This window comes from Dromiciops gliroides, chromosome 3, assembly GCF_019393635.1.
Source record: "Dromiciops gliroides isolate mDroGli1 chromosome 3, mDroGli1.pri, whole genome shotgun sequence".
Lineage (NCBI taxonomy): Eukaryota > Metazoa > Chordata > Mammalia > Microbiotheria > Microbiotheriidae > Dromiciops > Dromiciops gliroides.
The window spans coordinates 41,157,465-41,172,494 of NC_057863.1; the positions used below are offsets into that span (position 1 = coordinate 41,157,465).

The following is a 15,030-nucleotide window of genomic DNA, read 5'->3' on the forward strand; positions in this document are numbered from 1 at the left end:
AGTCTTCCCTTCTTTAGGTGAACTGTCCTCACTTTCCTTGCACATAAAAGAAACACTTTGCAAATTGGAGGTGGTCTAAAAAAGAAAATTAGAGAGTGGAGCCAGATGTTACCAGCTGTTTGAGTGGCTGGTTGGGAGAGATGGTTGTCGGGCCGACTTTGGCACCATTTCATTGGCATTGTTTCCCTGCTGGCCACCTGGTTCTTTAGCCATCAGTGCTTGGCCTCAGGGTGGGAATCTCTCCAAAGAGATTTCTGGGAACTGCAGGGTCCACCCCAGCTGGGTTCCAGGATCAGCCGTAGGTTACTATCTGGCTCTGGCTGGCCTAGGGCTGGCTCCTGGGCTAGATTGAATTTGCAATGATTATCTTTTGATCATTTGTAATCTTCTACCTTCTCCAGCCTGAAATCATTACACATTAGAGGGTCTCCAGGTGGTGTCCCCATTTCCCCCTGCAAACCAGAAGCATTTTGAGGAGCTGAAAACCCGCAGAACATGAGAGCTAGGCAAGCGAAAAGGAGAAACACAAGATGTGTTTTGGTCAATATTAGATTTTAGAAATTTACGGATCCTGACTGAGTGTTCCTTCCTTGGAAGTGGAACAGCGATGAAGTTAGTCTTGTCTGTGAAATAAAGGAGTTTTAGAAGAAAAAAGACAAGCGTTAAAGGAAGATGTGGTTTGGAATTTGGGAAGGACATTTGAGCTTTCTCCCCATGAAATAGATTAACTTTGCTAATATCCTGTGTAAATGTTCCATCCTTCCCGGAATTACTTTGTGAACACTATATGATTCTACATTGTTCCTCCCCTAGATTTTTAGCACTTTCAGGCCTGGGTCCATTTGTCCCTCTTGGCTTTGTGTCTCAGGCGCCTGGCATCATGCCTGGCACACAGGAGGCCCTCGGTAAATACTTGGCGAACTCATGATTTGCCTGCAAAATAAAAGCATTTGGAGGGGCCTTTGCTTCCTTTTAAAACACCTGACCTTATAGGATGGCCTGGGTTCTCAGAATTTTCTTTAGAATATTTTCTTCTGGATATGTTGTACTTTTACTTTTGGCAGAATAGGCGGTTTTATTTTTTATGATGTTATAGGTTTCTTGGACTCATAAAAATGACAATGCCTTTTAAAAATAATAACTCAGACTTATAGAGTGCTTGACAAAGCACTTTCCTTCAACCCACTCAGGTAGATTGTGCAAATATAAATAGCATATTAAGGATGAGAAAACTGAGGCCCAAAGAGCTCAGGATTACATGGTGAAGTGGCAGTGCCAGGACTCAAACCCTGGGCTTCTCTCTAGTGGTGTGACCTTGGACAAGTAACATAACCTCTCCCATCTGTAAAATGAGGACTAGATAACCTCTGAGGTCCTTCTAGATCTAGGATGCTGCGATTCCTGAGTCATTGTCCTTTATATTCTTTGTCTTGCACCAAAGTGTCTAATGTGTCCTATAGACTCATCTCTTTCGTTTTTGAATTTCCCCTGAAGGTTACAAGGGGGATGCTGAGGTTTGGAGTTGGGAGACTCTGTAGCAAGTCAGCACTAGAACCTAGACCTTCTGCTTGATCTCTCCTTGAAGCCAGCAGCTGGGGTGGGGTGGGGTGGGGGAGGCAGGAGGAGGGATCATTGAAAACACACAACTATGTGGCTCATCCCCATCACTCCTAACATCTAAATATACAAACATGAGTTAGGATGCTGGCATTAAACCTTTTCTCATGTGTGGAAATGAACTCGAGAAGTCCCAGCATTGCTCCATTAAGTCTTTTCCATGAGCCCTTTTCTCCTAGCCTGTGCCAGAGATTTGCCAAGGGAAGAGGCTATGATTTGATAAACAAATAACACATTAGGCAAGCTCATCTTTCTAACTTGAGAGTTCTCTGAAACATGATGAGAACATGTCTTTCTCATGTTCTGGGGCTTCTTTCTCTAGCGCTCTGCTAAGCTCTTCCCTTTGATTCCAAATGACTCATTGTCTGTTGTGAAAACCATTCCATGCTAATCTCTGTGAAATTTCCATCAAATGACTTTGTAAGGCATGTTTAGCAACCTGGTCTCAGCCTCAGTTTCCTCATCTACAAAATGAGGAGGTTAAACTCAATGACCTCTAAGGTCCCTCCCAGTCCTTCTGGTCTGGGTTCAGAGATCTTTCCTAGCTCAGATTTTTAATGTTCCAAGGTCCCTCCCAGTCCCGCTGTTGTGTCTTCTCAGGTGTCTCTTAGCTCTGATGTTCTATTTTCTAAGGTCTAATGCAGCCTTGCTGTTGTATCTTCTGAAGTCCTTCCTGACTTTGATATTTTACGTTCTGAGGATCCTCCCAGACTTCCTGTTGTATGTTTTAAGGTCCCTTCCAGATTTCTTATTTTGTGTTCTAAATACTCCCTAGCTCATACTCTCTTTCTGTCTGTGTCGTTCTGTTCTTTTATCGCGGCCATTCCGTTCTCATTTTGTTCCATAATATTGGAGATGTTTGCTTTCTAGAGAGCATAAAACTTTATAATCCAAGCAAACATTCTTTCTGTTTTCTGTATTTTTGGTAGGGATTAATTTAATAAACACATTTGTAATCTTAGTTATAGAAAATGGGAGGGACTTTTTATTCCTGCCTTTGGTCAAGTCGAGGGAAAAACTGTTGAAGGAAAACTTGTTGCACACATCACACGTAGATACCAATATCAGGCTACCATTTATCCTGCAGTTTATCTTTATTGGGATTGCCTTGTATGAGGGTACTGCTTCTCTAACCTTTTTCTTTTTTTTTTCCTTTTCACAGATCTAGAAATGACTGGAGATTTAAATAGTGATGATTATGAATATGAAGATGAAGTCAAGCTTGTTATATTTCCAGACCACTATGAAATTGCATTGCCAAATATAGAGGAGTTACCTGCACTGGTCAGTGGATGTGGACTGCTGATAGATAGAGATGGATATGTGTGATTCCGAACTTGAAACTGAACTGTAGGGAGACGTGTGTATGTATGTACGTGTGTTTCAGAGAGCGAAATTGCCGAGTATTTTTCCTGTAAATTTCCTTTAATCCAACAGGCTTTTGTTAAATGGGGACCAGGTACTTTACTAGGTTCTGTGGCTATGAAGACGAAAAAACCCCAAAACAATACTTGTTCTCAAGTAATATAAATTCTACTGGGGGGGAGGTGAGTATGGATCCAGAAAAATAGAATAAGCTGGAAGAAAGATACTTAAAAATAAATGTGGGGCAGCTAGGTGGCACAGTGGATAGAGCACCGGCCCTGGATTCAGGAGGACCTGAGTTCAAATCCGGCCTCAGACACTTAACAATTACTAGGTGTGTGACCCTGGGCAAGTCACTTAACCCCAATTGGCTCACAAAAAAATGCAAAATGTACACAGTGTCACTTAAGGGGGTGGGGGGGAAGGACATTAATGACTGGAGGAAACAAGAAAGGCCTTATGTGGAAGGAAGGTGGTGCTTGAGCTGAGTCCTGAAGGGAGCCAGGGATTTGAAGGAGTCCTTAGGAAGGAAGAATGTCCCAGGTGTGACAGGCAGCCTGTACAAAATCATGGAGGTGGCAGATGGAGCGTTACATGTGGACAACCTAGAGTAGGCTGGAACATAGAGTGTATGATGGGGAATGATGTGAAATACTTTTTTCCTGAAAGGTTTTGGTGACATCTGAATGTCAGAAGAAGCAAGACTTAGCATTTCATGAATTATTTCTCTTGTGGTACAATGGAAAGAACACCAGCTTTGTCATCAAAAGGCCTGAGTGAAAATCTTCCTTGTGACACTTGCTCCCTTTGTGAACTTGGGCAAGGCACTGAATCTTGTCAGCCCTCAGTTTCCCCATCTGTAGAATGAGGGGGTTGGACCGTCTGGGATCGTTGGACCCTTCTGGCTCTGGATCTGTGATCTGATGATCTGTTCCTTAGGAGATCATTCTGTGCTGCCCGGTTAAAAAGTCTGTCTGTGGACAGGCCATGCCAGGCCATGCTCAGGCCTATCTGGGTCCTGGGTGGAACTGAGACCCAGTACCATGAAATATGACCACATGCACCTGCACGCAAAGGGGGAATGGAAACAGAGGCCGCTATTCATTTCCCTTTCTTCCCAGCCCCCCCCCCCCCCAGACATGGGCACAACATGCTTTACAAGCTTTAAAGCACAGTATAAATGCAAGCTCATATTATCATGGCTGTTCCCTTCTCCAGGCATTGCCCTTGACCTGACCTAAGTGTTTGAAGATGGGAGTCAGCTATGCCTCTGCTTCAATTCCATTTCCCCACATCTGAGCTGTTGTGCTGGGCTCCAAAGAAGAACCCTCCCCTCCTTTTTCTCTTCCCCCCTTTCTCTTCCTTTCCCATTCCTCTTCTCAAGAGGTAGCATGGTATAATCAAAGGGAGAAAGACAGAAAAAAAAATCACAAAGACTGGAATTCAAATCCTGCCATAGGCATTTGGCAGCTGTGTGACCCTGGGCAAGTCACTTAACCTCTGCCAGCCTCAGTTTCCTCATCTGTAACCCTCAAAGGGTTGTTGTGAGGATCAAATTAGATGACACATAAAGCTGTATACAATATACAAATGTTAGTTATTATTAATATTCTTTTCTCTGCTGTTTTGGTTCTGCTTCCTTTCCTCTTTTTCTCTCTCCAAGGCTTGAAGGGGCAGGTGAGGCATATGAGGGGTTGGTGGCAGCAGGGAGAAAGGTCAGAGTTGAGGCAATGTGGTAGAGTAGGTATATTCCTCAACTTGGAGTTAGAAAGACCTGAGTTTGAATCTACTTCAGACTGTTATTAGTTGTGTGTGGCCCTGGGTTACTTCACTGCTCCGTGCCTCAGTTTCCCCATCTGTAAAAGGCCTTTATTTTACACTGGACTTGACCTCTCAGTTCCCTTCTAAGTGTAAATCTATGCTTCTGTGATTGAACCAAATATTTCTAGTCTCTCCGCACCTCCCACCTTTACTTCAAGCCCTGTTTAACCCAGGGCCATGCCTGCCAGGGCCTAGAGTTTTCTGGACAGTATTTCCCAGCATGCTCAGACACCTGATCACTCCAGCTTGCCAGGAGGGCAGATTTGTATTTTGTGAATCTGGGTTTGTTAGAGACTAGGCTAGAGCTCGTCATTCATGCTCTTTTTGCCTTTGACCTACTTGGGGAGAGTGAAGTTTGCGTTTGTTTAGTTACTGTAACCAGGCCTTGTTTTCTTTGTTCATTTTCCAAGAAGACTGAACCACATAGTAGGTACTTAGATAAATGAATGCACCAGACATTACCCTGGTGACTTCCTCCTTGTTTTCCTCATTTTGAAATAGGGTTATAGCTCAAGGGATTTTGTTGTGAGGTTTACAGGAAACAATGCATCTGAAATGGAATGTATCTAAAATTGGAAAACTGTAAAGTAGTATAGAATTGTCAGTTGTTGAATTTATCCTCTGATAATTCAAATCAAAGAATAATAATAGTTAGCTTTTATATAGAATTTCAATGTTTGCAGAGTGCTTTACCAATATTATCTTATTTGATCCTCACAACAGCCCTGAGAGTCAGGTGCTACCATAATCCCTATTTTATATATGAAGAAACTGAGGCAGACAGGGGTGAAGTGACTAGCCTGGGGTCAGACAGTATGTATCAGAGTATGTATTTTTCTAGCTCTGGGTCTAGCACTCTATTCACTGACCCTCCTGGCGGCTTCCTTAAATGGATATCAAAGAGTTTCATGCACAGTTTCATCTCCCCCCCCCTTTTCTGTTATGTTATGGAAATACTTGTTTTATTTCTTCCGTTCAGGATAAAATAAATAAAACATAAAAAGAATAAACATATATTCAACAACATAAAGGGGAAATTATATTTGATAAAATGCAGGGACTTTTTTTGTCTGTCTTTGTATTCTTGCACAATGCCTGGTGTATTTTAGGCACTTAATGCTTGGTGGCTTGATTTCTCTGAAATGACACTAGGGCTCCTATATCACTGCAAGATTACTGTCAAATTTCTATGGATTTCCTTTAAAGTAGATTTTATTTGTTTTGTTTTGTTTTGTTTTTGCAGGGCAATGAGAGTTAAGTGACTTGCCCAGGGTCACACAGCTAGTAAGTGTCAAGTGTCTGAGGCTGGATTTGAACTCAGGTCCTCCTGAATCCAGGGCTGGTGCTCTACCCACTGTACCACCTAGCTGCCCCCCTAAAGTAGATTTTAAATACAGATCTCTGCCTTGAGAAAAGATGTGAAATAATATATCATAAATAAATGTTATATTTCTTTTTTGTCTTCACTAACCTCATATCCACATGGAAAAACAAATTAGTTGTGAAAACCCTTTATCCTATTTATATTTTAGATTTAGATCAGCCTCAATATCCAGCAATAGGAACAGGTAGGTGGCATACTGGATAGAGGGCTGGGTCTAGAGTCAGGAAGAGTTCAGTTCAAATCTGGCCTCAGACACGTCCTAGCTTTATGACCCTGGCCAAGTCATTTAACTCTGTTTGCTTTAGTTCCCTCATCTGTGAAATGAGCTGGAGAGGGAAATGGCCAACTACTCCAGTGTCTTTGCCAAGAAAACCCCAAATGGGGTCACAGAGAGTCAGACATAACTGAAACAACTGAACAACAACAAAGATGTCTGGACTAGGGGGAAGGGTACCTCCCTAATACCTGGAGGAAAAGAAGGGAAGACAACTACCATATTCTCTGCATACTGGCCTTTTTGCCCTTGACAGAGAAAGGCAGGAGACTGTGGGAGAATAAACATTTACATAGTACCCACTCTGCCAGGAACTGTGCCAAGCACTTTACAAATATTATCTCATTTGATCCTTACAACAACTCCTCAAGGTAGGTGCTGTTATTATCTCTATTTAATAGGTGACTTACCCAGGGTCACACAGCCAATAAGTGTCTGAAGCTGGATTTGAATTCAGGTCTTTCTGACTCCAGGCCCAACACTCTGTCCACTGCCTCACAAGGGAAAGGTGAATAGAGCCAGGCTCTGGGTCAAAATGATAGCTTTTAATCAATCAATCAGTATTACTTAAGCTTCTTCTTCTTTTTTTAAAAGTGAGGCAATTGGGGTTAAGTGACTTGCCCAGGGTCACACAGCTAGTAAGTGTTAAGTGTCTGAGGCCGGATTTGAACTCAGGTCCTCCTGACTCCAGGGCTGGTGCTATATCCACTGTGCCACCTAGCTGCCCAGCACATAAACTTCTTAAGGGGAGGGACCGTTATCCTGTTTTTCTTTGAATCCTCAGTGCCGAGCACAGTAGAGGTTTTAAACAAAAACTTATTAAATTGACTTCAGTGCTTTAGGGAACACAGGAGAACTGGAAGACATGGTCCCTCCCCTCAGGGGGACCATAGGAGGACCATAGAAGGGGCCTCATTTTCCAGATGAGGAAACTGGGATCCGGAATAGGGAAAGTAATAAAAACTGATTCAAATCTAGGTTCTCTGCCCCCAAAGTCTGCATTTTCATTACACCACTACCCTTAGCACTCATGAAATAGGAAATGACATCAATGCCACATGATTTGCTGGGAGGCGATGTAGGTACAATGAGAGTTTAGGAAGGAGAGGGATGTTTGAAGGAGGCTTAATTCTGTTCTTATTAAGGTTTCCAGCAAACGAGAACTTTTGGTTTGCTTCCTTTCTGACATACGATGGAAGCTGTGATCTGATTAATGAGGTGTTCTTTTTGGACCAGTTGAGACAAAGATCAGAAGCCTAATGGTTTGGGGCCAAATCAGACTTCCTGGGACTGATGAGACCATTGGCTGCCCCGGGTATGAATGACGAGCTCTAGCCTAGTCCCACTGGAGATGAGTGCTTCTGTCCAGGGTCACATTTGTACCCATTAAGAAATGGAGTCATGGCCTAACATTCCAGTCCCAGTGTGATTGAGAGCATGTGTCTCTTGCTCGGGTCAAGTTTAGGAAACTGTTCTGAATGCTAGAAATAAGATCTAGGTCAGCTGAAAGGGAGCAGCCTGACTTGCTTGGTAAATCTGAGGCTTGCCTGTTTTCCTTTTCACTCTCGTCATTGGTTGTGTAGTGCCTGCTGCGCTGGGCAAAGTGAGATGGGGCAAAGACAAAGCTTGAACTTATGAAATGAGGTCGATGGTGAGAGGTGACCAACTTGGGCATGGTGTGTGCTGTTCATTGGAGCCCCTCTCATCTTCTCTCCATATTCATACAATGAACACCTTCCTACCAGCTCTCATCACCTCTCTTCTGGACTATTGCAATAGCCTTATGGCTGGTGTCTTTGCTTCAAGCCTTCCCTCTCCCCAATCCATCTCCCAATCAGATGCCAAAGTGTTTTTCCTAAAGCACAATCTGACCAAGCCACCCCCACCTACTCAATCAACTCTAGTGACTTCCCGTTAGGTTCAGGATCAAATATAAATCCCTTTCTGACATTAAAGTTCTTCTCAATCTGGCCCCATCCTGACACTGTGATCCACAAACTATGATCTGGCTATACTGGCCTACTCTAAGTTTCACACATGCAGTACTCCACCTCCTAGCTCCACCACTGCATCAGCTCTTCCCATGCCTGCAATACACACTCTCCTTATCTCCACCCGCCTCTTAGAATCCTGATTTCCTTCCAGCCTTCTCTGATGCCTCCAATTGTTAGGTCCCTCCTTCCTTAAACTGCCTCGTATTCATTTCGCATTAATTACTAAGTACTTAGCAAGACAATTCTCATACATGAGGATGTAGGGTCTGGAACAGTGTGGTCCATAGAAAGTGCTTCAATCAGTCATTGCTCATTAATTGACTGCTTCTCAATTAGGTTGGCTACTCCAACTCCCCCATTTTACAGTTGAGGAAACCGACACCCAGAAGGGTGACTTTTCCAGGATCATACAGCTAGTAAGTATTTTGGGCAAGATTTGAATCTAGGGCTTCCCAACTACAAATATAGCACTCTATCTGCCATACCATCCTGTCTCTGAATAATAAATATAAAGCAATCTCCTGCAAGTTACTGTATCTTGTTTGCTTCAGTTTCCTCACATGTAAAATGAGCTGGAGAAGGAAGTGGCAAACCACTCCAGTATGTGTCAAGAATACCCCAGACGGGGACATGAAGTATTGGACATGACTGAAGCGACTGAATAACAGCAAAAACAGCAAAAACAACAATTTCTTGGGAATAAAGGGCAGAGGACACTAATGACTGAGGGAAATAGGGGAGGCCTTATGTAGGAGGTGGTATATTACTTAGTTGCTTTGGGTTTTAAAAATTTATTTTAAAAATTTAATTAATTAATTTGTTCATTCATTCATTCATTTATTTATTTGCATTGGGTTTTTATCAAACCTATATGGCATTTATCAATAAGATTTTCACTTTCCCTTTTACAAGCTAATGGTTTTTACAGATCATTTCTTGGGTTCTCTTGCAGGTAACAATTGCTTGTGATGCCGTCCTTAATTCAAAATCTCCATATAGGAAACAGGAGCCGGATTCCTGGGAAAATGAGCTGCAAGTTTCCAAACATGCCAATAACCTCATGCAACTGGACAATGGTGTCAGGATTCCTCCCAGGTGAGAGAGCCGCAGGTGGTGGGAGCCAGCATGGGGAGGGGGGTGTTAGTGGGTGTTTCCGAGACCACCAGTCACATAAGGATGCTGATCTCCTGCTGTAAGGTACAGCAAACTTTCTCTAGCTCTCTGTAAATATCACCCCTATCCCCCATTATTTGCTTATCTGTGTACATCTTGTACCTTTCAATAGAGTGTAAGCTCCTTGAGGGTAGGGACTCTTCATTTTTTGATCTTTATTTCTCCTATCACCTGGCAGAGGGCTTCAAGATAATAGGAACTTAATAAATGTTTGTTGAATCTGAAATGAGTCACATCTGAATTTTTTTATGATGAACAAAGTCTGAACCTTTCTATTAAAATTATAGGTAAGGAAGACTTGGGAATCCTGTTTTTGAGAGGACATGATGCTCTTTAGGATGTGTTCTCATGCTGCCTTATTCAGTACGATAATATGGTTCAGTGAGTGTTTATTAAGAGCACATAACATGTCAGCCACTGTGCTATGTGCATATGAGGACAAAAAGGAAACGTTCCCTTTGTCAAGGCATTCTTCTATGGAATATGACTGTACATAGTGGCTGGGCATTAGTAGAACCTGCTGCTGGTGGATTGTGTGAGCTGGGAGTTCTGAGCTGCAGTGGGTGTCTGTACTGAATCCGGCACCATTCTGGTGAGCCTTGAGAAGTGTGAAGGGAGTGACCCCAGGCTGCCTAAGGAGTAGCTCATTTATAGTTACTGCCATGTGGTCTCCCCCATTAGATTGTGAACTCCTCCAGCGTTGGAAGCATCTTTGACCTTTTGGTGCATCCCTAGCACTTAGCACAGTGCCTGACACATAGTTGGTGCTTAATAAATGTTTATTTATTTAATATTTGGTGAGGCAATTGGGGTTAAGTGACTTGCCTAAGGTCACACAGCTAGTAAGTGTTAAGTGTCTGAGGCTGGATTTGAACTCAGGTCCTCCTGACTCCAGGGCTGGTGCTCTATCTACTGTACCACCTAGCTGCCCCTATTTTTTATTTTTAATAATGTTTTGTTTTCCCCCCAACATGTAAAGACAATTTAAACATTTTTTCTTTTTTTTAAAGTTTTGAGTTCCAAATTTTATCCCTTCCTTCCTCCTCCCCCACCCCCAAGGTGGTAAGCAATTTGATAGAGGTTATACATGGGCAATCATGTTAAACCATTTCCATTTAATAAATGCTTATTGACTGATTGATTGCCTAAGGAGAAATGAACTTGCTTAGGTTGGAAATGGGCCAAAGCTGATCTTCAGTGTTCATTGCACTTCTAGCCTAGGCAAGATAGGGAGAGTAGTCACAAAAATACAAAACAAGGCAAAACAAAAAAATAAATCCCAACCCACCAATATGTAAATAGAAAATAATTAGAGAAGCAGCATATAGATGTCCATAGAGAGATCAATTTGGAGTTAGAAAGACTGTTATAACAGAAAGAACCCAGGCTCCAGGTCCAGAGGACCTGGGTTCAAATCCCACTCCTGATGCTTATGGCCTGTGTGACCTTGGATAAGTCATTTAATCTACCAGGGCCTCAGTTTCCCACCATATATTAGATGGCCTCTGAGATCTCTTCATGCTCCAGATATGTGATCTTAAGACCTGAATTCAAATCCTGCCTCACACACTTACTGGTTGTGGGACCCTAGGCAAGTCAGTTAACCACTCTAAGCCTCTTTTTCTGCCTATGGAGTTAATGATATTACCTATCTCACAGGGCTGTCAGGATCAGTGAGGTAATGTATGTAAAATGGTGTGGAAACCTTCAAGTGCTACGAGAATACCAGTTGTTATTATTGTCACTGCCACTGATGACTAAACAAACAATTGTCATTGACCCACTACCTCTAAATTTAGAGCAGGGAGGCATCTTGGAGGTTGGCCACTTCAACCTCCTTATTTTAGAATTGAGGAAACTGAGACCCAAGGGCAGCTAAGTGGCACCATGGTGCATGGAGCGCTGGGTCTGGACTTAGGAAGACTCATCATCCTGAGTTAAAATCCAGCCTTAGACACTTACTAGCTGTGTGACCCTGGGCAAGTCACTTAACCTTGTTGGCCTCAGTTTCCCCATCTGTAAAATGAGCCAGAGAAGGAAATGACAAACCACTCAAATATTTTTGCCAAGAAAACCCTAAATGGGGTCATGTAGACATGATTGAAAAACTGAGACCTAGAAGGGTGGTTTTCCTTCTTGCTTTGGACACCGGGGTCTTCATGTCCCCGTAAGATGAGGATTAGTTCTTATTATTACTTGATAAGATCAGGAACGAGACTCTTGATCCTTGTTTGGCAAGTTGTAGGGCTACACACTGTGACAGGGCTGGCCCAAGAGGGTTCCTTAGGCTAGTCTCCCCATCTCTTCCATCTCTTCCGCAACCTCCCCAACATTTGGTCCTTCAGGTGTAATCTGGTGGAGAGAAGCAGCCAGGGAAGCCTAGAAAGGGGGAAAAGACTGGGAATCCAAAGAGGGAAAGAGAGGGCAGCCTTAGACATGGTAGATTTATCCGGTTGTTTGGAAGCAGGTATTTATGAGCTTTGTGCCTTTTTTTTAAATCTCAAGCTCTTGAGGAGTCTCCCCCACCTGCTGCTCCCTGAATTGCTGGCTAGCTGCCAATCTCTAGGACACTGCAGGACACCAATTTTGGGTTAAGGCCCATCACCCACCGTGCCTGCTATTATTAGAGCACATTGGCTGAGGTGTTCACAGATCCAAATTGGTTGGCTGGAGAGAGCCAAGTGAACTCGACCTCTTTGTCTCGGTTCTTAGCCTAGATTGCAGTCTGACCCTGTTTTCTGATGTTATTCAAAAATGGAGAAAACATCTCTTCCTCTCAATAATCGATGAAAGACAATTGGGTTGTCATCAAGAATTAGAAACGAAATCACAATGAATAACTGTGCCCATCTGAGACCAGGACATATCATATTTTATGCTCTTTGCATAAAAATGCCCCCAAATAATGAGGTATCATGATGGAATTCTGGAGGGAGTGAGATTTAATTGATGTAAAAAAACCCCTGAAAAAACAGTCCAGTTATTTTCATTAGCATTTGTTGTGATTCAGCAAACATTCATTAAGCACCTACTATGTGCCAGGCACTGAACTAGGATCTGGAGATACAAACATCAAAATGAAAAGGACCCTGCATGAATTAAGTACCTGCTATATGCCAGGAACCATCCTGGACACTGGAGATGCAAAGGCAGGAATGGAATGGTCTACCTTCAAGGAGATTACATTGTAATTGGGGAGACCTACCATGTGCACAAGCACAGCAAAAGGAAAATTCAGGATGGGGAGAGCTTTGGGCTAACAGTGAGGAGAGGGCAGGGGATTAGAGCAGGCTTCACTTGAGCTGAACCTCTATGGGAGATGAGGACTCTTGGTGGTGGAGATGAGAAAAAAGGAGCATTCTAGACATAGGGAACCTTTAAATTCAGAGGAGAGTGTTGGAGTAACTGCAGTGGAGGACAGTCTGCTGTGCCTGGAATCAGGAAGACCCGAGTTCAAATCCAGCCTCAGATAAGTCCTAACTGTGTGACCCTGGGCAGGTCACTAAAACTGCCTGCCTCAGTTTCCTCATCTGTAAAATGGGGATAACCCTGTAGGGTTGTTGTAAGGCTCAAACGAGATAATATTTGTAAAGCACTTAGTGCAGGGCTCAGGCACATAGTAGGTACTATAACAATTTAGTTGGTTGCTCCTCTTTTGTTCTTCACATGTGGCACTTCATCTCCCATCTCCATGCCTTTGCACTGGTCATGCCCCTGCCTAGAATGTGCTTCCCCTCTCACTTCCACCTCTTAGGGTCCCTCTCTTCACTCAAGGCATATCTTGAGCACCAGCTTCTACATCTAGTGCCTTCCCTCCCAAACTAGTAGTTAATTACTTTGTGTTTATGCACATTTCCCCTCCTTATATATTTATTCTGCATATCCTTACATATGTACAGATGCATGTAACATATTTGCATTCTCTCTCTATTTATAGATGTCCCCCCATTTCAATGTAAGCTCCTTGCAAGTAGGGATTGTTTCCTTCTTTCTCTTTGTACCCCAGCACTTAACGTAGCGTCTGCAACATAGGTATCTATTAAGTGTTCATCGATTGAGGGGAGTAGTGTGGGATAAAGCTGGAAAGACTGGAGGGTGTCCTTAAATGCCCCTTGAGGGGCTTGCACTGGATCTTGGGGTGTAGGGGAGTCACATGATCAGATTTGTGCCTTAAGAAGAAGTTAAGCATTTTTAAAAATGTTAAAAAAAAGGATTAAAAAAACCTTACTCCTAGGTCTTGTTCCATATTTCAAATAACTCATTCCATCTGCTACATCATATGCTTGCAAAGCTTGGAGAGGCTGTGTCCAAGTAAAGGTAATCAACCTGATTGTCTTGTTCTCGCTTCCCAAGGCGCACTCACCAGCCGGGGGGAGACAGTCTTCCATATGTTTGTCCTCAATGGTGTCCTTGACTCCTGTTTTCTTCTTTGGAGTTCCTCCTTGGTTATGCATTGCACCCCGATTGCACCCACCAGGCACCTCTCCATTGCCAAAATTACACAGAGTGTATATGTTACTGTTTTCATGAGCCACCTCCAGTTTTCAAGGGATAATTCTACACCCAAACCTCTCTTCCTTGGGATGTTCAAGGAATTCAATTCAACAGAAACTTATTGAGTGCCTGTCACGTGCAAGGGAGCCTGGTAGGTGCTATATGGGAAGTCATCAGTTGTGCAGGCCATCTGCAACAGAGGGTGTGTGTGCAGGGGAATTGTAGGTGAATGTACTTTCACCCTAAGGGAAAACCCATTTTGTTTCAACCCTTTTTATATGTTTCTTTATAAAACGTATAAATCCTCTTTGCTGAGTAAATAAATAGAATATAGTGAACCCAAGTCATCTTTCTTGGGCTAAAGACTGAGTAGTAAGTACCCCAATGCCCTCCCTCTGAATGGATCTCTTATTTTATACTTCGATAGCTGGTAAAGGAGACTAGACTCAAGTATAGTGATCCCTGGTCAGACGCTAGAAATCCTCAGCCCCTTAAGGGCTGTTTTGAAGCAGGTCCTGTGAACGGCTTCCCTCCCCTTCCCCCCATGGGTTATGGATCTGTTTTTGTCTCTGCAAAGTGGTTACCTATGTTTGGAATATTTTCCTTCTTTACCTCTACCTTGTAGACTCCCTAGCTCCCTTCTAAGCACCTCTCAGATGCAATTATGCCACATGCACTTTGCATTTAAATTTGTATATGACCACTCTCGCAGTAGAAATCACATTAACCAAACAGGCTAGTCATCTGTGTATAAAACTCTGCAGTTACAAAAGTCACAGAAAAACGGAATCAGCAAAGCAGCAGCCCTCCAGTGGGGGTTCAGAACTATTCCATTTCTGTCTTTGCATCTCAGTGCCCAGAACTGTGCCTGACACATTGTAGTTGTGTAGTTGTGAGTTAGGATCACA

At 43.0% G+C, this 15,030-nt stretch overlaps 1 protein-coding gene across 3 annotated transcripts in view; it reads left to right on the forward strand.

Moving 5' to 3' along the window:
- Window positions 1–15,030, forward strand: part of USP13 (ubiquitin specific peptidase 13) — a 133,830-nt gene that overhangs the window by 53,969 nt on the left and 64,831 nt on the right. For all 3 annotated transcript variants that reach the window (XM_043990775.1, XM_043990774.1, XM_043990776.1), the window contains 2 exons: window positions 2,780–2,901; window positions 9,408–9,550. In XM_043990775.1, the coding sequence (XP_043846710.1) occupies window positions 2,780–2,901; window positions 9,408–9,550 (265 nt within the window). The remainder of the gene's footprint in view (window positions 1–2,779; window positions 2,902–9,407; window positions 9,551–15,030) is intronic.